Consider the following 25008-nt stretch of genomic DNA (forward strand, 5'->3'; position numbering starts at 1 on the left):
TCCCTCCCTCCCTCCCTCCCTCCCTCCCTCCCTCCCCTCCCTCCCTCCCTCCCTCCCTCCCTCCCTCCCTCCACACACCTGCGGCGACAGGGGTATCCAGCACGCCATCCGACGTCAGGATCAGCAGCACCTCACCACCACCGCCACCACCGTCACCAGCCGCCTCCGCCGCCGCCACCACCTCTGCCCCCCGCCGCTGGCTTTGTCCATCCCCTGCCCCCGACCCCGCTGCCACCCACTGCCCCCTCCCGCCGCCACTCTCCCTCCCGCCGCCGCTGCCGCTCCCGCCGCGGGACCGCATCAGGCTCCAGGGCCCGGCGACGTCGGGCGCGGCGGTCAGCCCCGCGGCGGCGTACTGCAGGTCGCCGAAGGATCGCGACACCTCCAGGTCACCCAGCAGCCGCCGTTTGCCGCCTGTGCGGCATGTGCGGCGTGTGGCGTGCGGCGTGTGGGAGAGGGGGCGTGGGGGTGAGGGAGGGAGGGATGGGCGGTGGGGGGATAGCCGTTCATGTGGAGAACGGAGTGATGAAAGGAGTGATGGACGAGTATGGGAGGGGTTGCGTGTGTGGGTGGTGGAAACATCCCCCCTACAGTTGTGAGTTAGTAACTCCGTCCTCCATGGACGGCTACGCTCCCTCCGCGGCCCCATGGGCAGGTCTAGGGTCCTGAGCCGGCTGCTTAAGGCTTGCATTGACTCGCACTCCCCTTGACACACACACACACACACACACACGCACACACACATATACATATACACACACGCACACACGCCCTCACCCCGGCGCACGGGCTCCTCCACTCTGCCGCCCGCCGCCTCCACCCGCCGCCGCTCCCCCTCGTCGCAGAACTCGTGCAGGCGTGTCACCTGCCGTGCCGCCAGCCGGCCTCCCGCCACCTCCGCCTCCCCCCGCTCCCCCCCGCCACCACTACGCGCCTGCTGCTGCTGCCGCTGCTGCTGCGCATGCTGGGAGGGCGGCTCTGGCTTTAAAGCTGAGGCGGAGGCGGAGGGGGAGGAGGGAAAAGAGGGGGAGGGGGAGCAGATGACAGCCGGGCTGTTGCCCACGCTCGCCACCCACAGCTGCCCAGCCGGCGCCCCCTCCCCGGTGGCGCCATTGCTACTGCCACTGCCACTGTCACCACTGCTGCTACTGCCGCCGCCCCAGTCTGCTACAGCCACCACGGCGGTGCTCCCCGACTCCCACACCGCCCTGGCTGCAGCCGCCAGCAGAGGAGCCAGCGCCTCCGCGCCTGCCGACGCCGCCTCGCCGTCTGCTGCCTCCAGCAGTTGCACCTGCCGCTGCTCCTCTCCCTCCTCCTCTCCACCCTCCTCCTCCTCTTGCTGCTGCTGCTGCTGCCGCAAACGCAGCCGCACCAGGGCTGCCTCCAGCTCCGCCTCCACGTCAGCAAAGGCCGCCAGCAGCGCAGCCCGCACGTGCTGCGCCTCCGCCTCCCCTGCAGGCCCCCGACCCAGATCGGAACTGGATCCGGGGCTGGGCCTGGAACTGGATCCAAGTCTGGATCCGGATCCGGGGCTGGATCCGGATCCGGGGCTGGGTGCGCACAGGCGCGCCTCCAGCCTCACAGGCAGCGCTGCCAGCAAGTAGGACGAGATGGCGGAGGAGCCGTGTCCGTCGAACACAGCCCAGATGCTGCGGGGCCGTGACCGGTGACAAGTAATAGTGATGGTGATTGTGGTTGTGATTGTGACAGAGGAGGCGCGATATCAGATTGTGCGGAAGGGGAGGCGAGCAAGCGTGAGCCAGTCAAAGGCAGTCAAGGAGGCCACCACAGAAGTCAAGATGAGAAGGATTCGCGTCTGGGGCACGAACCCGAACTCGGACGGGTTGTTGCTGTACCCTAAGACAAACCTGTAATCTGGAGCTGCTGCAACAGCCCCCTCTTCGCGTTCGCCCGGCTTGCAGAAGACATCCCACGCACCAGCACGGTCCTCCATCTGCGTGCAGGGGGCAGGGGCGTTCAGGTTGGGATGTCTAGCGCAGGTTAAGCGAGTCAGCGCCTTTGGGGGTCGCCCTTACATGTATTCGTCTCCCTCTGCGAGTCGACAGGCCCGTCCTATTTGCGAGAGAGAAGCTTGCTGCAGTGTCCGCATTTCCTGTCGCGACCGCGCCATATGCGTTCTCGCTAGCGGCGATAACTGTAAGTAATAATATGAATGAAATTGCAGGCATCTTGAGCTCTGTATCCGAAACTGCTCGCGCGTGTCCCAAGTTCGGTCAGGTTCCTTACGGGGCTCGTTGCTTTCGGCATGCTCTATGATAGCAAACACGCATATACATGCTTAATTCCATGGTGTAACAGCGCTTTTCACTGCTGCGTAGCTTTTGCTCCGGCAAGGATGCGTGCTGTCCGCGCCGTACAGCGCGTACGACCCCATCGCGACCTCCTCCGGCCCCGTTACATGGCATTCGCCCTGCCAGGTCGCCGGCACAGCAGCCCGCCACAGGTTCCGTGTGCTTTCCCCATGTTACAAAGCATTTTCGTCCGCCCATGTCGTCCGCCCATGTCCTACGCTCCATGAACTCCCAGCCCTCCTTAACACCAGCTGTGGGATCCGTGCCGCCAAGCACGGCTAGGCCCGCCATGCGGTCAACCCCACCCAGCCCCCGGCCCCCCGGCAAGCACGAAGCATTGCACCTTGCGCCGCCACCGAGACATATCGTCAGCGGCACAGCGGCAGCGCCTGCCCACCAGGCACCAGGCACGCTGCTCCTCAAAGACTGCTTCTTGCCGGGAGTCCCCTCCCTGCCTTGGCCTCCGTGCCACCGCCTCTACCAAGCTGTCACATGTGCCTTCTGTGGAGGGCCTACACCAGGGTGCTATGGCAACACGCCTCCCCACCGACCATGCCCACACACTCGCACGCCCTCCCGCACGCCGCACGCCCCCAGGTCTTGGTTCACTTGCGATTGGAGTCAACTTCCCCAACCAGCCCACTGCTACTGCCGCCTCCTCCGCACGCCCGCTGCTACTGCCGCCTCCTCCGCACGCGTACTGCTACTGCCGCCTCCTCCGCACGCCTATCCACCAGTTGGCCACCAGGTCCGGCGGGTCGGGTTGGTCGTACCTGTGTGTGTGTGTGTGTGTGTGTGTGTGTGTGTGTGTGTGTGTGTGTGTGTGTGTGTGTGTGTGTGTGTGTGTGTGTGTGTGTGTGTGTGTGTGTGTTAAAGAGCACAAGGAAAACATTACGCGTAGGACAGTGTATGCGATGCAGAATTACGGCCGCGGATTACCTTCAGAGTATACTTACCGCAGCCGACCGACCTGCCGAGCCGAGACCATACTTACCCGAAGCACCTGTTACGCCCATACCTAACCTTGGGTGGGGATTAGTGTCCACACGATCCCAAGGGTGCAAGCCCATGCGAGTGTCCTACAACGTTCCCAGGCACTCCTAACCCGAATAGCCCGCCCGCTGTGTGTGTGTGTGTGTGTGTGTGTGTGTGTGTGTGTGTGTGTGTGTGTGTGTGTGTGTGTGTGTGTGTGTGTGTGTGTGTGTGTGTGTGTGTGTGTGTGTGTGTGTGTTGGAGATGAAAAGCACAAGGAAGAAGAACCGCAAAGACCATGTATGCGATGCAACAACTGTGTGTTTATAAATGTGTGTATTTATGTGTGTGTATGTGAGTTGCACGGTAAAGAGCTCAGCGGCCCATGCATACCACCCTACACATACACACAACCCCATTCCTCTTATCCTGCCCCACATCCTCGTGTCTCTAGTTGGACGGTGCAGGCAACCTCCTTGGGATTGAAATGAACTACTTTCCTCTACCCACACGCTCACACACACACACACACACACACACACACACACACACACACACACACACACACACACACACACACACACACACACACACACACACACACACACACACACACACACACACACACGCACACGCTCTGCCCCCCCCACCTTCCACACACACACCTGCACGTCCGCAATGTGCTGGAGCCCCGGATGCCGTACAGCCGGTGCAGCGGGCCGGCTGTAGCAGTCGCAGCAGTAGCCTCATCAGCTCCACCACCGCCGCCGCCGTCGCCGCTGCTACTGCCGCCGCCGCTGCTACTGCTGCCGCCGCCGTCGCCGCATGTGTGCGGCTGCAGCAGGCAGCGGGTGCCGCCGGCGCCCGCCAGTGCGCCCAGGCGCCCAAACGCACTGGCCTGGGTGACCTGCAAGCGTGTGCGTATGCATTGTTGTGCATGTGGCGGCTTGGAGTTGCAGACCCCCCACATCCCCACACGCCCCCGCCCCTGCCGCACCACGTGTGCCGACGCCAGGCCGAACAGCCACAGCTCCGCCGCCGCCGCGTGCAGCCCCGCCTGCCCGTGGTGGGAGTGGTCCTGAGGTGTGTGTGTGTGTGTGGGGGGGGGGGGTGTTTAGCCGTTTGTGTGGAGAACGGAATGATTAAAGCACAAGTTGGGAGTGCCCGGGGGGCTACATTCATGATGAGTTGCCCGGGGAGGGGGCAGTAGGAGGGGGAAGTGGGAGGTGGGGGCAGAGGTAGAAGGTGGGAGGAGGAGGGGGGGCAGAGGGAGGAGGTGGGAGGTGGGAGGAGGAGGGGGGGCAGAGGGAGGAGGTGGGAGGTGGGAGGAGGGAAGGGCTCGTTTCACGACACACACAGTGAGGGGCGGAGACGCGGAGCAGCGATCCGCGATGGACCGGCGCATTGGAAGGAATGACGCAGCCTAGCGCATGCGCCGTCCCTACCAGCCCTGAGCACCTAACCCCGCTCTCCCCCCCGGCGGCCCTCTCCCGGCCCCACCCTTTGCCCCGCCCACCGCCCCTCTCTCCCACACCTCCCCCTCTCTCCCATACTTCCCCGCCACGCGCCCGCTCACGTTCCAACCACCTTCCATCCACCTTCCAACCACATCTCAACCACCTTGTTTCCAGCCACCTTCCAGCCACCCACCTGCACATGCTCTATGGGCAGCCCCTGCGGCACCAGCAGCCGCCCACCGCCGCCGCCGCCACCGAACCGCGCCGCCGCTGCCTGCCGCAGCTCAGTTGAGTCCGACAGCAGCAGGAAATACACACGCGCCGGATCCACCAGCCCCCGCCCCGGTCCTGCCGCTGCTGCTGCTACTGCGGCATCAGAGGCACTGCCGCTGCCACTGCCGCTCTGTAGGGCGGTGTGACCTCGAAGGCTGCGCCGCGTCCGGACGGGCTCCCCGGCAGCGCCCACAGCGGCGCCGCCGCCGTCGACAAAGCCCGCACCCGCCGCCGCCGCCGCCACCGCCGCAGCGGCGCCGTCAGCTCGGGGGCTGGGGCCGATGGTGGCGGCGGCAGCGGCGGTGGTGGTGGGAGCGGCGGCCGCTGCCGCCCCCCCTGCCCCTCCCGCCCCTCCCGCCCCTCCCGACCTCATGGCGACGGAGGGGGCGGAGGCGCGTGTCGGGCCGCCGCCGCCCCCGTGTTGGTGTGAGACTTGGCCACCCAAGTCACTCGGGTGCTGCTGCTGCTGCTGCTGCCGTTGTCGGTGCGGTTGCTGGGAACGCCCGCCCAATCCTTGTGCCGCCCGCGCCGTCGCGCCCCGCAGCGCCCTCCTACCCACACCTCCACCTCCACCTCCAGCCCCAGCCCCTGCACTCATGCCTGTACTGCTGTTGCTACTGCTAGCAGCAGCTTGGGTAAGGACCTGGCTCTGCAGGTGCTCCATGAAGCTACTGCCGCCGCCGCCGCCACTGCTACTGCCACTGCCACTGCTACTGCCGTGCCGCCGATGCGCGCGCCCCTGCATGTGGTCACGCAGGGTGAAGCCTCGGTGGCGCTTCACCCGGGGGGTGCTACTGCCGCCACTGCCAGTGCTGCTGCCGCTACTGCCGCTGCTGCTACTGCTGCTACTGCCGCCTTTGGCGGATGTGCTCGAGGAGGAGGTGGAGCCCACGGCCCGCACCGGGGAGGGCGCGCCGCCTGTGACGTGTTCGTACAACTGCCGGGCGCAGTCAAAGTGCGCGGCGCTGCGAGGGCGTGTGGGCGTGTGGGTGTGCGTGTGAGTGTTTTGCAAAAGCACTTGGGGGAAGGGGTCAAAACCGTTACGGCGTGCTCATCCGAACTCAGTCAACCCACCCGAACTCCAAGACGTCTTGGAACTGCTCCCACGGCCACAACACAGACAGCGACCGCGCAGCCGCGCCGCCGCCTCCCTGGCTGCTACTGCTGGTGGCATTGCTGCTGCTACTGCCGTTGGCGCTGCTGCTGCTGTTGCTGTTTCTGCTAAACACCCAGTCCCCCAGTCGGACCTGGATGCCGATGACGAAGTTCTCCGGGTCCTGCGTGTGGTGCGTGTGGTGCGTCTGTTTGTGTAGGGATGTGCCTCATGTGTGTGAGTGCACGTGTGGCCGTATCGAACACCTCCACTCCCACCCCCATCTCACCTCCCGCCCCGCCTCACCTCCCGCCCCCACCTCACCTCCCGCCCCCACCTCCACCCCCACCTCCCACCTCACCAGCAGGATGCCCAGCAGGGGACCGCGGGCGAAGGGCGCCAGGGCCTCCGGGCTGGGCACGTAGAGGAAGTTGAAGAGGCAGGGCACAAACCGCTCCGGCCGGGTCAGACCCAGGTCCTGTGTGTGCGTGTGTGTGTGTGTGTGTGTGTGTGTGCGTGTGCGCATGAGTGTGTGTGTGTGTGCTTGCATACACACACGTGTCGTACATACACACACATACACACGCACATGTCACGACTCAGGAAACCGCAGGGGGAAGGGCTGGCGACAGTGAGGTGCGTGAGCCACAGCAAAGCGCACACAGGGTGCGTGGGCACGTGGGCAGATGAGCACACGAGCGCATGAGACGTACGGCGCCGGCAGACGCCCGGACCCGCCAAGCAAGGCAGCAGGCAGACACGCACACGTGCGGGAGAAACATGACCACCACACCCTCCCTCATGTGGCGGCAATGCACTCGGCCAGCAGAGGGCACACCGCGGATGCGGCTGCGCCCTCTGACCACCTGTTGCGTGTTGGCGTGCCGCCGGACACCTCTGGCCACCTTGGGCACGCGCCCTACCTCCCCGCAGCTTGGCGGCAGGAGTTTCTATCACCGGGCTGCTGGCGCAACCCACACATCCACACCCACACCCGCACCTGCACCCATACTTCTGCCTACCTGGAGTCGCCGCCGCAGTTTGGGGTTGTGCGCCGCCCGCCACACCTGCCCGTTGTTCAACGCCCACACCACATTGTCGTACTCCGCGCCGTACGACAACAGATCCAGGCTGTACCGCCGCCGCCACCACCGATCCTTTTTTGTCACACTTCTGCCGCTGTACAGCAGCTCCAACCGCTGCCGTACCTCGTCGTCGTCCTTCCGGTGCTGCCGCCCGTTCAGGTAGTAGTCAGCAATGAGCGTTGACCGGGTCGGCGCAGCCCAATGGTGGTTCTCCGCCGCTGCTGCTGCTGCGGCTGCTGCTGCTGCTGCTGCTGGCTCAGCGCCGCTGCTACTGCCTGTACTGCCACTGTTGCTGCCACTGCTACTGCCATTAGCGCTACCACTGCTACTGCCATTAGCGGCGCTGCGACAGCTCTCCTCCAGGGCCAGGTACGGCAGCAGCGCCGCCGACGTGTCCTGCCGCCCGCCCAGCCCCGAGCTCAGCCTTGCGGCGTAACCGAACAGCGCCGGCAGCCCCGCCGCCGCCGCCTTGGCTGCTACAGCCCCCAGCAGCGGCGGCGGCAGGGGCGGCGGAGGCGGCGCCCGCCAGTCCACCCAGGGGCTGGGCAGGCTGCGCCACAGCTCGTGCTTGCCTAGCCACACGTACTCGAACGCCTGTGGGGAGAGGCGGGAGCGAGGGGAGCCAAGGCGCAGGGTAAAGCAGGAGGAGCGGGTGGTGGTGGTGGTGGTGGTGGTGATGATGGGGCTGGGGGTGTGGGTCGGATTGCGGACATTGGGACCCCTATGGCACCTGTCCCCATTCCGTTTCATTATGGCACGCGCGAATTTCCTTCCGCCCCTATGCTCGCTCCCACTCCTCACAGGCCTGTGGTAGTCGGGGCCGCCGCCTGGAGCCGCCCATGGGCGTATACTGCCCGCGTGAGAATACGGTACCGCATACGGGAGCGCGCGCCCGGAACGGCGGCGGAGTGGGGAATGGGGAGCTCGCATTCGCCCGCACCCGCCAGCACACTCGCTCGCGCCCCTCGGCACGGACGCTCCCTAACCCTTCACCCTCCCGCATTGCGCTGCCATCCGGGGGTAGGTGCCGCCGCGTGGACTCCGCCCCACCCACCCACCCACCCACCCACCCACCCACCCACCCACCCAGCCACCCACCCACCCACCCACCCACACCAGCACCCACCCACCACGCACCCGCCCCGTCAGCAGCGCATACAGCATCACGCTCAGGCTGCACGTCAGCCGGTCCGCCAGACCAGACTCCGCCGACACCATCACCGCGTAACGCTGGTACGGCAGACCGCCCGCCGCCGCCGTACCAGCCGCCGTAGTACCGCCGCCAGCCTCCAGGCCACCTGTGTCGCCGGGGCCGTACATGGCCGGGAGGGTGAGCAGGCGGCTGAGAAAGCTGGCATCGGCACGGCTGTCGCCGGCACGGGGGTGGGCGCTGGCGCGGATGGACGCGTGCAGAGAGGAGTAGTTGCCGTACCAGCCTCCGCAGCCTTGGCCGCTGGTGCGGGCCTGGCGGGAGAAGGCGGAAGGGTTTGGGATGGGTTGGAGCGGGGACCGGTAGAAGGGGGAGCCTTAGAGGGGCGGCACGGAGTGCAGGTGCTGCGTGTTGCAGGGATGTTGCGGGCCGCAATGTGTCGCCGTCTTGTCGAGGAAGTCCAATGGAACGGGCGTAGTCAGGTCAGCTTTCTTAGTCGGTACTCACCTCAATAAGTTTGGGCAAGTCCGCGTGCAGGCTGGCATATGCGGCCACATCAATTGTGTGCGGTCTTCCGTTTACGAACAGAGCATTCAGCAACAATGCTGCGTAGACATGACTTGATACTTTCATACTAGCGCTCCCCCAATGAATTCGATCGGAGTTTTGTAGTTTGTACAGTGCACCCCCGATAGCGCGCAGCCGTGCAATTGTGCTCTACTCCATGATTGCATTATAAATATTTCAGACATGTTCAGCTGTGGTCACCTCCTTGTTTCACACACGCGACTGACTGATTGACTGGCCCAATCCCAGCCAAAGCGGAACCCCGCCCGCAGTACACGCCCGGACGTCCAAGCGCGCATCCAATGTTGTACTGGGTCGGTTTGAGCTGTTCGCAGATGGCATCTCTCGCTTCGACCCCGCTCCTTGACGTATGGCCTCTTCGGCACGCCCTTCGGAGAGCGGACCTGAGCGGACGGAAGATGGCCCCTCGATCGCAGCTTGCTTCCAGCCGTTCTAAGGGATACACAAACCCGCTAAGCAAGAAGGGGCCCGCATTTGTGTACTGCCCAGATGACGCAGCATGGCAGTGGAGCCGTCACCCACCGCCATCCCAGCAGCCGCATCGATAGGCATCGACGCGCGTGCTTTGCGACGGCAACGCCACATCGCTCAATCACGCTCAACCCATAGCCCACAGGGCTACAGCATGGAAATTTCCACATTTACCGGACCCCGTGGTTATGGGACTGATGCACACACACCTCGGTCGAGACTCGAGAGGCTTCGCCACCCCTCCTGCCGCTCCCAATTCGGCGACTGTACGAGTCAATCCCGCGCTGCGCTGAACCCTCATTCCGTAATGGCAAAACCGAACGAAGCTCCTGCAACGACGATAACCGTGTTACGCGATCCCAGAGATAAGCTCCTGCCTTTATTTGCAGTTGGCGCTGTGCTTGCTTTGTTTGCAAGTCCTTTTGAGTTTATCTGTACGCCTCGATAAGTTAAATTGACTACGAGCTGAGTACGACGAGGAGGAGGAAGAAGCGAGGAATAGAGTCCTGCGCGCACGTGCTGCTGTCCGGCACACGCGCGGCGGGCGAACTGGCGAAAGTTGGAAGAGCAGTCGACAGTGCCCAGTAAAAAGCGGCAGCCACCGTGGAGCCAGTCGGCACGAGCACGACGTGGGCGACTCGCAGCGGCGTTCACTCAAACGCTTTCCAAACGCCTTTGACTGCGTTCCCTGACCGCGGTGTGGCGCAAACGGAGCTCCATTAACCAGCTGCAGTTCTGAGAAAAGAGACAGTCCTTATCTCCGCTTCAGGTGGGCGCCTGGTCTCGCGAGTGTCGCAAAGTGCAAAAATTTGCGCTTGGTCGCGATCGGTCTTTCTATAAGGGTTCTTAGTACCTGTCGACAGCCCTGTTATGTTCACCTGCCCGGCGCCAGGCGCTATGTGCCGGTGATGCAACACATGCATACAAAACGTTTGCTTGGTCGCACGCACGAGCGATAGTCCTTTCACCTGCTTGAAAAACGATCTCGGTTGCTTGCTGACGGCCTTTGTTTGGTATCGATATGACAGGACCACGGTGCACGCCACCCGGCCTTGGCCGGAATCGGCGGGGTCTTGAAGCCGGCGCGATTTCGCAGGAGCAGCGCCCTTGGGCATTGTACCTGTGAACATATCTCCACGGAGGTGCGACTCGGTCCACCTGCCTATTTTGTCGTCCTCCAGCACTGAAGGCCCCAGCCTACTAGCGGGCCTGGATGCCAGCGCTTAACCCGCACCCGGTGGGCTCGCTAGACGCCTGGCTGGACTCGCCGTTCGCCTGTGCCTCCAGCAGCGCTCCAACGGGGGGCCGCAGCAGCAGCTACGCAGCCGGGGCCAGCAGCAGCACCACAGTGCCGCGGCGCGGCAGCCGCGCCAGCCTGCTGTTCGGCCGCGAGTACCTCGGCGGTGGCGGCGGCAGCGGCGGCGCCGCGCCGCGGCACGAGGGCGGCTTCGCCGCCGCCGCCCCCTCCCTGCTGCTGGAGACCGTGACGTCGGGCGACGGCGAGCTCGGCGAGCAGCTCGGCTCGCCAGCTGCAGGCACACGCCGCCCCGGCGGCCCCAGCGCACACGGCGGAGTCACAGCGGCGGCCGCAGCAGCAGGGGCTGCTGCAGGGCAGGGGCCAGCCAGCGGCGGCGGCGGCGGCGGCGGCGGCGGCGGCGGCTCCGGTGTGGAGCTCCCCCCGCGCTGCGCCAGCGCCTCGGCGGCGGTGGGGACTTCAACACTTGCCGGCCTGGGGTTGGATGGCGGCGGTGGTGGCGGCGGCGTAAAGCGGCACTCCTTGCTATCCATGCAGCTGCGCTCAGCAGCTTTGCTACCAAGCGAGGGAATCGCGGCGCCTCTGGGCATTGGGAGCACAGGATCCGCCGGCGGCGGCGCCAGCAGCCCAGGCACCAGCAGTTTCGGCGGCGCCAGCAGCCCCGGCGGCGCCAGCAGCAGCAGTGCCGCGAGCGGTCTCATGGCCGCGCCCATTGCCGCAGCGGCGGGCGGGAGCGCCTGCCTCCCTGCGCTGACCACCCGCCGTAACAGCAGCGGCGGCGGCGCCGCGGCGGCCCCGATGGCTGCTGCTGTGGTGGCGGCGGTGGCGTCGCCACCGCCGCCGCCTGCTGGGACTGAGGCGTCTGAGGCTGCGGCTGCAGGCGGCGGCCGTACGTCCCCACCGGGCCGACCGCTGGCGTCCACCTGCTGTACTACTACTGGCGGCACTGGTGCCGAGCGCGGCGTCGTGTCTGACGTCTCCTCGCCGGGCCCTCATGCTGCTGGGGCGCCGCATGAAGGCGTCAGGACCGGTCCTTTGCCTTCGCCTCTGCCGCCGTCGCCGCGCGCTAGCAGCAGCGGCATCGGCGTAACATGTGTCAGCATCGGCATCGGCGGCAGCATCGGCGGCAGCGGCGGGGCACCGCCAGCGCCTGAGCCATGGCGGTCGCCCGAAAAGGCGCCGTCGCGGGGCGGCAACGGCAGCCTGTTGCGGTTGCTAGCCTCGACAGCAGCCGCCGTCACAGGCGGCGGGGGCAGCGGCGGCGCGGCGGCCGACAAGCCCGACGGCAGCAGTGTGCGCGGCGGGAGCGGCGTCACTGCTGGCGTCGGCGGTGGGGGCGGCGGCGGGCCGAGCGCCGCGGCGGTGTCGCTCTTCGCCGCCGCCGCCGCCGTCCCGCTGCTGCTCAACAGCGGCAGCAGCTACGACGCCGACGCACCCGCCGCGAGCGAGGTGGACGCCACGGTCGCGGGTTCCATCTCTGCCAGCAGCAGCAGCAGCGGCGGCCCGGCAGCAGTAGCAGCAGCAGCAGCAGCAGCAGCAGCAGCAGTACCAGCCAGCCAGGGCCACGTTGACGGAGGCGTCGGCGGCGGCGGCGGCGGCGAGCCCATCCGCATGCTGGCGGCGCCAAGTGCTGCCGCTGGCGGCGGCGGAGACTCAAGGACCCGCTGCAGCCTTTTGCCATCTCGTGAATTAGGAGGTGGTGTCGCGAGAGGCAGCAGCAGAGCCGCTGGCGCCGGCGCGGCCGAGGCACTGACATTGACGTTCAACGCCAGCCTGGGTTCGAGCCCCGCGCGTCAGCAGCTGCAGGGCCCAGGGCAGCACGCAGCAGCCGAAGAGCCGGCAGCAGCACTGGCGCCCCCACTGCGCGCGACAGGTGCTTTGACCGCCTCCGGCGCCGCCGTTGCGGCAACGCCGTCGGCGGCGGCACAAGTGGCCGCCATGGCGGCAGCTGGCATCCCTGCGTCTGCCTCCCTGCCCGACTTCGGGGACGCCAGGGGTAGGTGGGGCTAGCTAGCTGCAATGGGCGCAAAGCATGCCTGAGGCTTCCCGCCCGTTGTTGGGGGCGTCGGAATCGCAAATCGCACTCGGCCGCCAAACCTCGCAAACGTACGCCCTCGCCCTCATCATCGACAATGCCGTATGTTGAAAGCCCGTTCAATCGCACCCTATCGGCACGGCTCCTCTGTCCTAGCCGCCCACCGCTGAACGCTGAGTGGCACTGGTTCATCGCTCGCCTTGCCTCCCGCGTGCAGGCGAACACCCACTGGAGCGGCTGTGTCTGGCTCAGGGCCTGTCCTCACCGCCCCGCGGCGTCGCCAGCAGCCTCGTAAGCTACTCAGCCGCCGCCGCCGCCGCCGCCGCGACTTCTGCCTCGTCCAGTGCCGGACGCGGCAGCAGCCTGTCAGGCGCGGCTGCCGCCGCCAGCGAGGGCGGCGGCGGCGGCAGCAGCAGCAGCAATCTGAGCGGCCTGGTTGCGATTGGTGAGGCACTGTTTGCAATGCTCCCCGCCGACCCGACGGCGGCCGAGAGCGCACCCAATGCGTCGTCGGTGGATGCGTCCGCATCGGCGGCGGCGGCATCGGCGGCGGCGGCATCGGCGGCGGCCGCCACCACAGACATTCTTGGGGCGGCGGCGGCGGTTGCCGCCGCCAACTCTCGCCGGTCCTCCGGCGGCGGCAGCAGTGGCGGCAGCCGTTGCAGCGGCAGCGGAGCGGGAAGTTCCGTGCTCAACGTGCAGGCGGCCGGCGGCGGACTGATTGCGCTGGCGGCGGCGCAGCGGCCAGAGAGAGCGCCGCGACCGCCCACAGCTGCAGCCGCCGCCGCCGCCGCTGCGTCAGCGACAGCAGGAGCGGGCTCATCATCACTGGATCGCACCAGCTCCAGCAAGTCCCGCGGCATACCCTTCTCGGAGCTCTTCTCCACGCACCTGCTGCTGCCGGCAGTACCCGCCGGCGACGCGGGGGGCCGCGTGTCCAGCGCAGGCAGCGGCGGCGGCGGCTCCATCATTGGTAGTGGCGGCGGCGCTGGCGGTGGCTTTGCTGCTGGCGGCGCTTTTACGTCTGCGGCAAATGCCGCCGCCTCCGCGCCCACCGCGGGCGTGCCGCGTGGCGGCACCGACCACGTCAGCAACCTACACGGCGGGCACCACGCACACGCCGCGCTGCTGCACTCCCACAGCCTGGGCGGGGACGCCGCCTTCACGCGCGCGCTCATGACAGCGCAGCTCGCATCCACAGGCGGCGGCGGCGGCGGCGCGCCCGATTCCGCCGCCTCCTCCGCCGCCTCATCGCTGCGCTTCGGCGCCAGCGCCGCGGCCTCGCTCGGCGGACTGATGGCGGCTGTGGAAGTCCGCGGGTGCCCGGTGGTGGCGGCGACAGCCAACACCATGTTCGAAGGCACGGTGCGGCGTGGCTTTCCGCGCAAGGCCTCCATCCTGGCGCGCGCGCTGTCGACGCCCACGGGTGGAGAGGATGTGCTGGGTGGGTTGGAAACCGCGTCGTTGAGTGCGGGCAGCGCCGGAGAGGGCAGCGCGTCGGCTGCAGGCAGCGAGAGCGGCGGCATCGGCAGTGTGTTGCTTCGAGGCCTGCTGCCTGCGTGAGCGAGGGCGGCTGGCGGGGTGTTTATTCCGATGGGCGGCGTCCGTCCGACGTGTGCGCGTGTTGCTTTTGCTAGGTTTGCCCTTTCTGTGTGTTGATTTTGTTGTGTGTTGCCCACCGTTGGTCACTTGGTGGGTGTGTGTGCACATGGCTGCTGTGTGGGGGTCAGAATGAAACGGGCCGTGTGGGCAAGCAATTACGTACTAGGGTGTGCGCACGTCACATTGGCGCTGTGAGCCGATGAGGCAATGTATGGCAACGGTGGCAGCGCGGCGACTGGTACTAGGGGGAGAGCATCGCACCCAATGAGCACTGCTGCTGTGCGAGAGGCAACTGAGGGCACTGGCGCGTCAACGGCCGGCTGGGGGGCACGTCTTCTGGGTGATTGTTAGGTTAGTTGTCAGACGTCGACGGCCCGGCCCATAATGATGATAGCTGATAGATAACCCGCGAGGCAAGCAATGTAGGTGAGCATGCATGCATACCCAGCTCGCTGCTTGTTGGAGATATGCTGTCGGGGTCTTAAACACCCCTGCTGGACAGATTGAGAAATTGTGTTCAGGGGCCGTATGCGGCTGTGCTGCTGCCGCTGGATAAGTGGATATCGACAGTTGCGGATCGAAAGACTGTGTGGGCGCGTTGCAATGGGCGGTTGCCGTTGCCGGGAACCTGTGTTATGGTCCAAACTTAATGTTGCCGGTTGCTGTGTCTGCACCGTTAGTTACAATGCCTCGCACGTAACAGCATCTGAACACAGCGTTCTTAAATATGTATGGATACTGGTTTGCAGCTGTGCATGCATGGGATGAGTGCGGTCTTTCATGCTTGGCAACATGTAAAGGGATGCATGGGCTATTGTTTTTGTTCTCGAGCCTGCAAACGAGCAGGAGGAAATGGTCAGGGGAAGCTTGGGAGTTGGGAGGCGTTTGTGACAGCGCTGCTGCTGTGGCGGACCGGTATTGCACCAGGCAGTAGTGGCTGGTCGTTTGCATTTCCAAGTTGGCAACTGGGATCGGGGCGTCGAACGAGGATCGATGCTGCTGCAGGTTTCGCACGGCATGGCCCTGCATTGTTTGAATTTCAGTCGAGTAGAGCGGGTGCGGCGTCGTGGGTTACAGACAGGCATGTTTACACGGATATTTATTACGGATGTATACGTGGCCGCCAGTGGCAGCTGCTGGAATTGGGTGCTGTGGCGTGGTCAGTGCGTGTGCGTATTGTGGACCTGCTGGCAATCCTATAGCATGGTGTGCGCCTCAATCCCAGCAATCTAGCTACCTAGCTACCGACCGAGCCGCCGGCCTGCTCGACAGCGGCACCGTGTGTGTTTGCATGTGCTTGAGCTGGTTCCAGCACATGTGTAGGCATACGCACATGCGACAAGCTGCTCCCCAGCCGGACCCGTTTATGATACGGTGTGTACTGGGCGCCTGCTGTGTAGGGCGATGGGGCCGCCGGTGGTTACCAGGCGGTTATCAGGGGGGTCCTTAGGTGGTTACCCGCCCACCTACTGTGCAGGTCTCTATGCCTGTATGTTTCGCTCCTTGTGCGGGTTGGTCTTGTCCACATGTTGCATCCGCGCTTACCGGTATGTATTTTTGTACTAGCATTATTCACAATTTTTTGACGGGGGCAGGTCCATGTGGCTCAGTGCGGGGGTCGATGCGTCTGCATAATGAGGGCTGGCGGGGCATTTTCTGGCTGGCATGTGTGGAGCGCGAGCCGCAGACTGCGTGCAGCTGCTCCAGTAGCGTGGTGACAGCCATATTTGCAGGTGATGAGCCGCTCAATCGTATGACTTTGATCCCTGCTTGTATTACTAGCGTGAAGGTACCATAATAAGGACGTAATGGCAAGGTCAGGCGCATCCAATGTTAGGGTCAAGGCGGCTGCGCTGCCGGGCACAGGAAGCAAGCTGGCCCGCGGCATTGCTCTTGATGATCTTGGCGCCCATCCAGCTAAGGCTGGGGCTCTGGCTTTGCTTGTCCACTGTTGTCGTGCCACATGTAATCTCATCAAGTCTTGGTTGCTTAAAGCCTGGACGCTGCCTGCCCTGTGTAAATAATGCAAGTGTGAATATACCGTACGTTTAGCTGATCACCACGCACCCCTGCAAAAAAACAATTATTTTTACACCACGCACCCCTAAACCGGCTTCTATTTTGCACCACGCACCCCACGGTGTGGCAATTTTGCAGAACCACGCAGCCGTGAACTGCATGGTCTGTGGTCCCACGTGTGCGTGTACAAGGGGCTAGGCAACGCAGTGGTGAAACTGCACAGTGTCGTCAATGCGCACGTGCTGTAACTGTCACCGCCACCACCACGGACCACCGCCACCCTCCGCCACTGCCCCAGCCCCAGCACTCTAATCTGACTCCTCGCTCTCGTCAGAGTACGTGGAATGGATACTCCGTAGTGGTGTTCATTACATATGTAGTACTAGCGCTGGTAATTTTGCGATTTAGTGATTTTGGCGGCACGGCACGCCCCAGATGGGTATTTCTGTGGAACCCCGCACCCCACCCGAAACAATTCGTGCAGAACCCCGCACCCCCCCCTCAGGTGCGTGGTATTTCGGGTTTTGTGCCAAAATAATTAATTACATGCGTGGTGATATGGATTAGGTACGGTATAAGGGTGTTACATGCACACAAGCACAGTAGCAAGTCAGGCACGGGGGCCGCGGGCGAGTGGCACGGCGCTTCACACAATCCGGTCAACGCCTGCGGGCAGCAGCTGCTGCGTCTGCAGCACATTTCCACAAGAACGGGCCGATAGACTTTGCCCCGACACCACCGCTGCACTGTCCCACAACACCCGACACCACCGCTCCCAGAACCGGTGGGGCCGAATATATACGGCACCGACCGCACTACAGTAACTACAGGTCTTGGCAGGTCGTGGCTGGGTCTGAGGGTCTCCGTCCCGTGGTCCGTGGTCCGTAGCTGCTGGTGTGCTGCGCCGCCTACCTGCTGTCTAGTGTCTACACATACCGTATACCACTACTATTTCAAGTAAGCAAAAGAACGCATGACATGGGTCGGGCGCTCGGGGCCACACGGGACCTACCGCCCTCGCTCGAGGGCCACTGCTGGCCTCCAACCACTACCCGACTACCGGCGTGCCAGGACGGTGGAGGCCTCAAAGGCCGACACCGTAGTACGGCGGCACGCACCTTTACTGAGGCCATTGACCAGAAGGTGGAACGACGTGCATTCTTACGACATTACAATCTTCAGTTCATGTGTAGCTAGCCGCCAGTGGCAGCTGCCGTAGGGTCGCACCACGGCGCGTCCTCCACCCCTCCCTCAAGCACACGCACACGAATGTTGCATAAACAAAAAATACCCTGATGCACGTTCATTCAGCCGGGGCAACCGTGCATGGACGCCTCTGGCCCTGCCTGCTGCTGACCCCAAAATATATACCACGAGCACCAGAATCTCTAGCGCTCCAAGCGATGCTTTCAACATGTTCATTTTCATCCTGTCCCGCCCACGCTTTCACCAACATCGCAGCGGTGGGAGCAATGCTACCGCCATACGCGTGTATATACATAAGAAGTAGTGCAAGTCTGACCTCCAAGCAACAAGTATTTATAGCCTCTGTAACACCCCCGCGCGCAATCTTCACAGACACACTCACTTCAGGAAGCCGGTCATGACAACTGCTGCCAACTAACCAAACCGCGACCATCAACGCAGGGCCTTCCTCAAAAACGTCGACATGCCGAGGGACTTGCAAGTGCTTCGCTCTGACCTTACTTCACAACTCATCGCAGCGCCTCTTTCGGAGTCCTTGATCTCAGCTCCACGGCACGCGCACACAGGACATAGCGCAGCTGTCCCTACTTATCCGTCCCAGCCATGCTCCAGGTCCAATCAGTTGAGAGCAGGGGTCCCTCCCCCGGTTGACAGCCGCACCTGTACAGGACTACGCGCCCTACCCGGACAGCCCTGCCTCTCAAACCGGCGCAAAATTGCCAAAGCAAGCGATATAGTAACAAGGACACCCATCCCAGCTCGCAAAGATAGTAACCCGCAAAGCCCAGCCAACTCCTAGCGGCGGTGTGTCCATCCCCATCCATCTTCATGCCTGCCGTACTTTCAATTGTAATATGCTTGGTGGCCCCGACGCACACGGCTGCGCGTGGCCGTGTCCTTTTATATCCTGTCGCGTTCAGGTGCACGTGGGCAGCAGGGGTTCGCAGGAAGCACAGGAGCCCCGTACAGCAGCGTACGTGCGCAGTACCGCATGCAGCAGTACGGGTAGTGCACGCATCCACTACGGACGTGGCTCTTATGACAGGTAGTACATGTACAGTACAGTACAACAACTCAACTAGCGCATGAACGAACACACACACACACACACACACACACACACACACACACACACACACACACACACACACACACACACACACACACACACACACACACACACACACACACATGCCAGCTCCAGCCTTCCTAACGCCTGCTATTGTAGCGTTGCAGCCCGTACACAGCACAACTCTACAATTTTATACGACCCTCAACAAGATGCCACGAGTCAAAGGGCGGCGCGCGCCCGCATTATGGCAGCCGAATAATAAACGCACATCCATACACACACACCGCGCTAGCCAACAGCAATACCACATCTATCGACATGCCTGCAGCTGCCGTGCAGTTCAACACCCGATGGCAGCTACAACAGCCGGCGGCGCTGCCGCCACCCACACCCATTGGTTGCGCGGCTCTCCCCCGCGCACCGTGCCCTCAGACAGGCCCCGGCGCCCCGTGGCCGACGGCGCGCGGCCGCTGCAGCGGGCAGCGGGCAAGGCTGCCGCCGCCACTGCCCCACACCCAGCAGCCTTGGCAATGCACAACGGGGCAGCCAGTTGCTGCTGGCGAACCGCGGCCGAGCACGGATAGGAGACGGCACAACAGCCGTCGTCCTCCTCCTCCTCCTCGTAATCTGGCAGCGGCAGCAGCAGCAACTGCTCCATCTGCCGCCGCAGCGACACGAGCCTGCTGCTACTGCTGCTGCTGTCGGAGGAGTTGGCCACCGCAGCTGCTGACGTCGAGCTGTTGCAGCTCGTGTGCACGGCACTGAGGCAGCTGGGGGCAGCGGCAGCGGCAGCGGCCAGCAGGCTGGTGCTGTTGGTGTCGCAGCAGTCTGCAGACGCGCTGTGGATGAAAGAATACTGGTGGTGCGGCTGCGGCTGCTGGGGGCCGGGGTGCAGCTCGTGGGTGCTGCTGCCGCCGGCCGCAGCCATGGCAATCTGTGAGGCCGGCGAGGAAAGAGCCGAGCACAGCGACTCCAGAGACAAGCCGCCGCCTGTGATGCCGCGGGAAACACGCAGGTGGACGGATACACACGTTGGTTGTTTGGCGGAGTGGTTTGGTGTGCGTTGCTTTGCTACACACGTTGCTTGGCCCTAAGGAGCAGGTATGTAAGGCAGACTGCGAGCCATGCACGCACCTGTGACGGGGAGCGGCAGCGAGGAGGCGGTGGCGTGGTAGAGGCGCGGGCGGCCTCGGCGCATGGTGCCCTCGTGGTTGACATCGATCGCGCAAGCGCTGCTGCTGCTGCTGCTGCTGGTGGCATCGGTGGCGGTGGCGCAGCACAGGGGTGCGGTGGTGCTGCTGGTGCCGCTGCCGCACCGGCCGCACGGGTTGCGGATTGTGCAGACCAGATCAGCAGTGGCGTGGGGGCGGGCGGTTGGAGCCGGGTGGCCCAGGCGAGCTTCGAGGCAGGCGCAGCGCGGCGGTGGCGGCAGCAGTGCCGGCGGTGCAAAGGCATCGGCTTCGGATTGGTGGTGGTGAGCGAAGGGGCTGGTGCAACGAGACGCTGCGCCCTGCTGCGGCTGGCTGCTGCTGCTGCAAGCGGCGGCGGCGGCGCTGAGCCAACCCTCGAGTGAGCCCACCTTGGGCAGGTGTTGTTGCTGCATTCGTGTAGCGGATCTAGACGGCTTCTGGCGCGGGCGTGCTTGGTGTCGCGATCTTGTTTGAGGGAGGAAACCCTGTGGGCCAACGGGGATCGCAGGGGGGGTGTCAAAAACTCGGTGACACGCCGACTTCGCAGTTGCCTCGAGCGAGTCCAACCCCCACTTCACGGCCCCGGGTTAAACAGTAACTCACGCACTGCCCTGGTAACTGTTCCGAGAAAGCCGGGCCGGGCAGTGGGCAGTGCAGTGTGGGGCAAACTTGTCTTTCGTGCAAGCATGTGGATGAGCCCGCGCCGGCTCGCGCCGTTGCAGCCCTCATCACCCGACAGGGCTGAATTCTGAAATGATCCGCACCTTAAAAGCGAACTGAAGCGATTGGGCGCGGTTGGCTAATTGCAGGTCACGTGCACGTGGCCAAACTCTCCTGAAGGTTGTCCGCGCTCTGCTTCCACAGGAAGATTTCTAGCTACTGCAGGTGTCGTGCTGATCCCCAGGCAAATGAACGCGACGAAGGCAGTCGCGTGGGAAGTTCGCGAGGAAAAGCGGCGCGCGTGATAGCACGTCTTTTCAGGGGAGCTCGAACAAAACTATGTGATTGCTGCTGCTTTGTTCAGAGCAGCTTGCTATTAAACTATGTCAAATTGTGCAGCGAGCGCTGTGGGGTCGCAACGGCCATGTGCGACCTACGGCCCATGTGCATGGTCGGGTTTCTCTCGAGTTTGGCGCCCGCGCGTATGTAAGCTAACAGAGCGTAGCCCGCGCTATTTGAAGAACCTGGAATCGCCCCAGCGAGCTCGATACGTCATCCCTCTGTCGGGACTTGCTGCCCCTTATTCTGGGTTTCCTGGTCGACTGTTCGAACAGTGCTGCTCAATTTGGACCCTCTGCGGTCAAAAGTTCAGTCGTTAGCGTTGATAGTGCCGAGCCCACTCCCACTCCAGTCACGCCAGCCCTCAAATGCGCTCGATTTTGCTGTGCGGCGCACCTTCTTTCTAATCCTCTGACTGGATAGCACTAAGAGAAAGCGAGACAGGGAAAGGACGAGGAGCGAACAACTTCACGGGGGCCACAGGGAGCTGGCCTTTCCGGTGGCTGGTGAGTTTCCTCCGCTTGAACAGAGCGCAAGGGATGTGCAGAAGAGCCATGGCCGCTCAGCGAGGTCGAGACGGCAGGGGTCGCGCCTTCCTTCTACGATGGTCCTGCACCCATCTTGTGCGCGCTCTCGAGTGTGTACGCCCACACCGCTGTGCTTGTGAACAGCCTATTATGGCTGTGTCCAGCCTCGCACAGCGCCTGTACCAGGTTACGCATACGGGTGCACATTGCGTGTACGGTCGCAACATCGTGACCGTGCCTGCTCCTTATCCGGCCTGCGCAGGCGAATTCGATGGACCGCCATACAGCCGTTGTGGGCTCGCTGGATGCATGGCTTCCTAGCTGCTGCACGCACGTCTTGTCAGCAGCTCGCCCATCGCACCCAAACCAGCGGCACCCCGGCTGCTCAACAGCCCAGGTTATTGGAAACCATGGCCACGTCGACCCGGCCGCTTCGACATCGGCAGCAGCTCCCGTCCCCATCCCCTTCTCCCGAGCGGTGTCCGCGGCGCGCCCCTGCAGCCCACGCGCCAGCCCTGTGGACGAAGATGACGACAGCGATGACGATACCATGCCTCTGGACACTGACTTCCTCGACTGCATGGCGCGAAAGCAGCACTCTTTTCTGACGCAGGCGATGGCCTCACGCCGCAGCGCGACACCGAACAGCGGCACTGCTGCTCGCGAATCAGCATCGGGGACTAACAGCTGCTGCGGAACGGACGCAAGCGGCGTGAGCGACGCGCGCAGCGGCAGCAGCCTGTGGGACTCCTCGGGCGCGGCGTCATCCGCGTTCACCCGCTCGGTGGGCTGGTCGGGTGGCAGCGGCGCCAGCGCATTCAGCGGCAACGGCAGCGGCAGTGCATTCAGCAGCGGCGTCGCGTGCGGCAGCGCATTTGGGTCATACAGCAAGGAGGCAACCGCCTGCCAATCCACGGCGGCGGAACCAACCGCCGCCACGGCCGCCAACTACTCAACTGCAGCCCTGCCGCCGTCGGCCTGTTCATCTTCTTGCATTTCCGAAGGCACAGTCCGCCGCGGCCGCCCCCGGCTCACCATCTCATCTGCGTGCTCCTTGCCGGGGCCGGGCCAAGTGCAGCAGGGTGAGTGGATGCACTTTCATGACTGCGGCGATAACAACTCCCTGCTGTGGCTTTGTTCTGGACTGCCCACTCGCGGTGTAACGACTGTCGCTAGCTTCCTGCCTACAATATTTTGTTCATTTCGCCCGCTGCTGCTCCGTTGCTGCGCTCCGCACAGGCTCGGTGCACGCGCAGTCGCAGCAGCTAGGTTCCCTGTGCAAGGCGCTGTCGTCGCCTGCGTACGGGCCGTCACTGGCGGCATCCTTCACGCAGCGTCAGCAGCCGCAGCAGCTGTCCTTCGGCCGAATCCTGCCGCCCCCACCTCACGCCGGCGGGCACTGTGGCGATGATGACGTTGAGTGCATCGCCTTGAAGAGCGGCAGCCACCTCAGCAGTAGCCACGGCCACAGCCACTCGGCCTCGGAAACCGCTGCGGCCGCGGCGGCCTTCGCGCTCTCGATGATCAGCCTCCCCGACAACAGCAGCGATTCGGAGGGCTACGAAAGCTGCTCGGACCGCGAGGGCGGGGCCCAGCGCTGCGACAATGACGACGCGTCATCATCCGATGAAATCAACCTGTCCGCCTCGTTTGGCGGCTCCAGCACCGCCGCAGGTGCGGAGCCGGAGGGCTGCGATGAGCAGCATGCGGCGGAGGCGGCGCGGCGCGTGCTGCAGCCGCAGCTGGCAGCCATGCGACATGGCTGGATGCAGTCGATCGCGAGCGCTTGCGGCATCACCGCGCCACAGCAGCAGCAGCTGCAGGCCCACCAGCAGCCGCAGCGGCTCGCGCCGACGGCGGCGGCCGCACCCGCCGCCGCGGTGCACATGGCCGCTGTGGCGGCGGCGGGCGGGCGCATGCCCATCACCACCCGCCGGGGCCTGTTCGAGGGAACTGTGAGCGCTGGCAGCCCGCGCAACGCCTGGCGGTGGCACGCCGCCGTCGAGCAGCGCGGCTCGGAGGCCGCACGGTAGTTCATTTGCGCAGCAGCTGCTGTTTTGCAGGAGCGAGTGAGTGGAAGTGGAAATGGCAGGTGCTAGAATGGCCGGAGGGTTCCTGCGTTTGCTTGTGGGGCGTGAGCATTTCATCGACGAGCGAAGAAGTGGAGGTGCGAGCCTCAACTGTCTGTTGCTGCCACTGGTGCGTACCCTGGCTTTTGCAGCCAATCCATGTTTGTGTGTGGCTAGGGAAAGTTGCATTGTGGGAGAGTAGCGAGCACACGCGCCTGCTGTTATTTTGCATACAAGTGCCGTGCGGAGTAGTCATGCATACGTGTCTCGCGGAGCCATGGATCTCAGCATCCGGTGGTGGTGAAAGCTGTCGCATTTAGCGAAGGACTGTTGCTTGGAGTTGTGTATTGCAGAACGTTTCTTGGGTTTGGACACTATCTGTGTGCACCGGTACTGGCTGCGTGAATGGATGGGTCACGTGTGCTCCCGGTGCAACTCGGTGACGGGTAAAACTTGGCGGTGCATAGGAGACCGTGGTTGTGATCACATGCTTGCGAGCCTGGCAACAGATCAGCAGGCTGTGCTTATCCTCACGTTGGTGCGTTGTGGACCAAATATATCACCTTCATGGAAACTTCATATGCGTTCGCCTTTCAGATGCATGCGGCGCGCAGATGCAAATTGTTTGACTCGAATAATCGGGTGGTGCATTCACGCATCGTGGTCACTCGCTATTCCTGGGTGCCATGCAGGATCCACGCTGACTCGTTCAGCAGCAGCAGTGAGGGGTTAGGGAACATGCATAAAGTGTGGAAGGGAAGTGGGCCCGGGGCGTGCCGTACCTTGGACGGGCTTTCGGGTGGTGGCGCGGCCAACGGACATTTATGCGACACGCACGCTGTGATACATGCCATGACGGGGTCCGGTCGAGCGCAGCCAGGGACCATGGAATTTGGGTCATGTAGGACGGAGCGGCGCTGCATGCACTTCGATTCCTGTTTCATTCGACGGCTGGCCTGCGGCAGGATTGGATTTGGGTGCGTCCGCGCCAGGCCAGCGGTGGGCGGAAGATGAATAATCGCCATCGCTCGTCAGTGCCGGTAATGAAGCAGCACATACGTAGCTGCTAGCAAGCTGGGCATACCGCAAGGGCGCGTGCGTGCTGCGTGCAGGAGATTCCGTCGTGCGCCTGGCATGTCGATCGTGGCATGGTGTTACTAATGCACATCATAAGGCCATTAGGTGACATGATTCGGCGCATGGGTGTTAGGTGTGCAGCAATGCGATCCGGGCAGATGCAGGCGTGCCATGCCGGCCGGCGGCCGCGACCGCCTTCATGTGCGATAGGGCTGTAAGCCACAGATTGTAAGTTGTCGAGATGGGCTATCGACGGCGGGGCCCCGCTGCTCCGCTGCGTGCTTTCCCGCATTTCCGTGTGCCGAATACACGTGTGGTTTGTTGCCTGTTGTAGGACAGTCGGCAAAAGACTGTGAACTACTGCGTTCCGCCTAGATTTCCCGGACTTCATTGGTGCCCCTGGTGCGTGGTAGCCGTGCAACGCAAACACTCAGCACGCATCCCACAAATCGCCCCCCAGAACCATGTACACAATAACCATGATGGGCCCAGACGCTGTTCGCCTGCCTACACGTGCGCTGCGCCTCTGCTTCACGAGTGTGGCGTTGTGGTGTGT

The 25008-nt window shown here is 63.9% G+C and overlaps 5 protein-coding genes across 6 annotated transcripts in view; 2 read left to right on the plus strand and 3 right to left on the minus strand.

Annotated features, from left to right (window-relative positions):
* Positions 1-2301, minus strand: part of CHLRE_01g008150v5 (uncharacterized protein) — a 12592-nt gene extending 10291 nt beyond the window's left edge. The window contains exons 1-4 of the mRNA XM_043058242.1: positions 2037-2301; positions 1869-1954; positions 778-1649; positions 79-414 (exon numbers count right to left, since the gene is read on the minus strand). Of these exons, the coding sequence (XP_042928156.1) occupies positions 79-414; positions 778-1649; positions 1869-1954; positions 2037-2189 (1447 nt within the window). The 5' untranslated portion in view covers positions 2190-2301. The remainder of the gene's footprint in view (positions 1-78; positions 415-777; positions 1650-1868; positions 1955-2036) is intronic.
* Positions 2302-2473: 172 nt separating this feature from the next.
* Positions 2474-9071, minus strand: CHLRE_01g008200v5 (uncharacterized protein). The gene is made up of 9 exons (XM_043058243.1): positions 8850-9071; positions 8330-8656; positions 7130-7786; positions 6469-6585; positions 6089-6291; positions 4935-5979; positions 4282-4362; positions 3950-4191; positions 2474-3085 (listed from the first exon to the last, which is right to left on the minus strand). The coding sequence occupies exons 1-9, from the start codon at positions 8973-8975 to the stop codon at positions 3016-3018; spliced, it is 2868 nt and encodes a 955-aa protein (XP_042928157.1). The 5' UTR covers positions 8976-9071; the 3' UTR covers positions 2474-3015.
* A 770-nt stretch (positions 9072-9841) lies between these two features.
* Positions 9842-16572, plus strand: CHLRE_01g008250v5 (uncharacterized protein). Its single transcript, XM_043058244.1, has 2 exons — positions 9842-12652; positions 12909-16572. The coding sequence occupies exons 1-2, from the start codon at positions 10615-10617 to the stop codon at positions 14252-14254; spliced, it is 3384 nt and encodes a 1127-aa protein (XP_042928158.1). The 5' UTR covers positions 9842-10614; the 3' UTR covers positions 14255-16572.
* An 897-nt stretch (positions 16573-17469) lies between these two features.
* On the minus strand, positions 17470-20821 carry CHLRE_01g008300v5 (uncharacterized protein). Of its 2 annotated transcripts, none has more exons than XM_043058245.1 (3): positions 20545-20821; positions 19725-20265; positions 17470-19580 (listed from the first exon to the last, which is right to left on the minus strand). In XM_043058245.1, exons 2-3 carry the CDS (start codon positions 20191-20193, stop codon positions 18931-18933), a joined length of 1119 nt encoding a protein of 372 aa, XP_042928160.1. In that variant the 5' UTR covers positions 20194-20265; positions 20545-20821; the 3' UTR covers positions 17470-18930. The 2 variants fall into 2 exon arrangements, with proteins under 2 accessions (XP_042928160.1, XP_042928159.1); XM_043058246.1 differs by having other exon boundaries at positions 20384-20821.
* Positions 20822-20941: 120 nt separating this feature from the next.
* On the plus strand, positions 20942-24933 carry CHLRE_01g008350v5 (uncharacterized protein). The gene is made up of 3 exons (XM_043058247.1): positions 20942-21285; positions 21569-22388; positions 22546-24933. Exons 2-3 carry the CDS (start codon positions 21578-21580, stop codon positions 23337-23339), a joined length of 1605 nt encoding a protein of 534 aa, XP_042928161.1. The 5' UTR covers positions 20942-21285; positions 21569-21577; the 3' UTR covers positions 23340-24933.
* Positions 24934-25008: the final 75 nt, after the last annotated feature.

The sequence above is a fragment of the Chlamydomonas reinhardtii genome, chromosome 1, assembly GCF_000002595.2.
Source record: "Chlamydomonas reinhardtii strain CC-503 cw92 mt+ chromosome 1, whole genome shotgun sequence".
NCBI lineage: Eukaryota > Viridiplantae > Chlorophyta > Chlorophyceae > Chlamydomonadales > Chlamydomonadaceae > Chlamydomonas > Chlamydomonas reinhardtii.

Excerpts from the sequence above, each read along its gene's own strand:
- CHLRE_01g008350v5 (XM_043058247.1), top strand. The coding sequence starts at position 21,578 with ATGGACCGCCATACAGCCGTTGTGGGCTCGCTGGATGCATGGCTTCCT. Across the intron at positions 22,389-22,545 it reads GCCGGGCCAAGTGCAGCAGG|GCTCGGTGCACGCGCAGTCG; the intron begins GTGAGTGGATGC and ends CGCTCCGCACAG.
- CHLRE_01g008250v5 (XM_043058244.1), top strand. The coding sequence starts at position 10,615 with ATGCCAGCGCTTAACCCGCACCCGGTGGGCTCGCTAGACGCCTGGCTG. Across the intron at positions 12,653-12,908 it reads CGACTTCGGGGACGCCAGGG|GCGAACACCCACTGGAGCGG; the intron begins GTAGGTGGGGCT and ends TCCCGCGTGCAG.
- CHLRE_01g008200v5 (XM_043058243.1), bottom strand. The coding sequence starts at position 8,975 with ATGAAAGTATCAAGTCATGTCTACGCAGCATTGTTGCTGAATGCTCTG. Across the intron at positions 5,980-6,088 it reads CAAGACGTCTTGGAGTTCGG|CGCCGCGCACTTTGACTGCG; the intron begins GTGGGTTGACTG and ends ACGCCCTCGCAG. Across the intron at positions 4,363-4,934 it reads TGCCCATAGAGCATGTGCAG|GACCACTCCCACCACGGGCA; the intron begins GTGGGTGGCTGG and ends CACACACCTCAG.
- CHLRE_01g008300v5 (XM_043058245.1), bottom strand. The coding sequence starts at position 20,193 with ATGCAGCAACAACACCTGCCCAAGGTGGGCTCACTCGAGGGTTGGCTC. Across the intron at positions 19,581-19,724 it reads GCTGCCGCTCCCCGTCACAG|GCGGCGGCTTGTCTCTGGAG; the intron begins GTGCGTGCATGG and ends GCGGCATCACAG.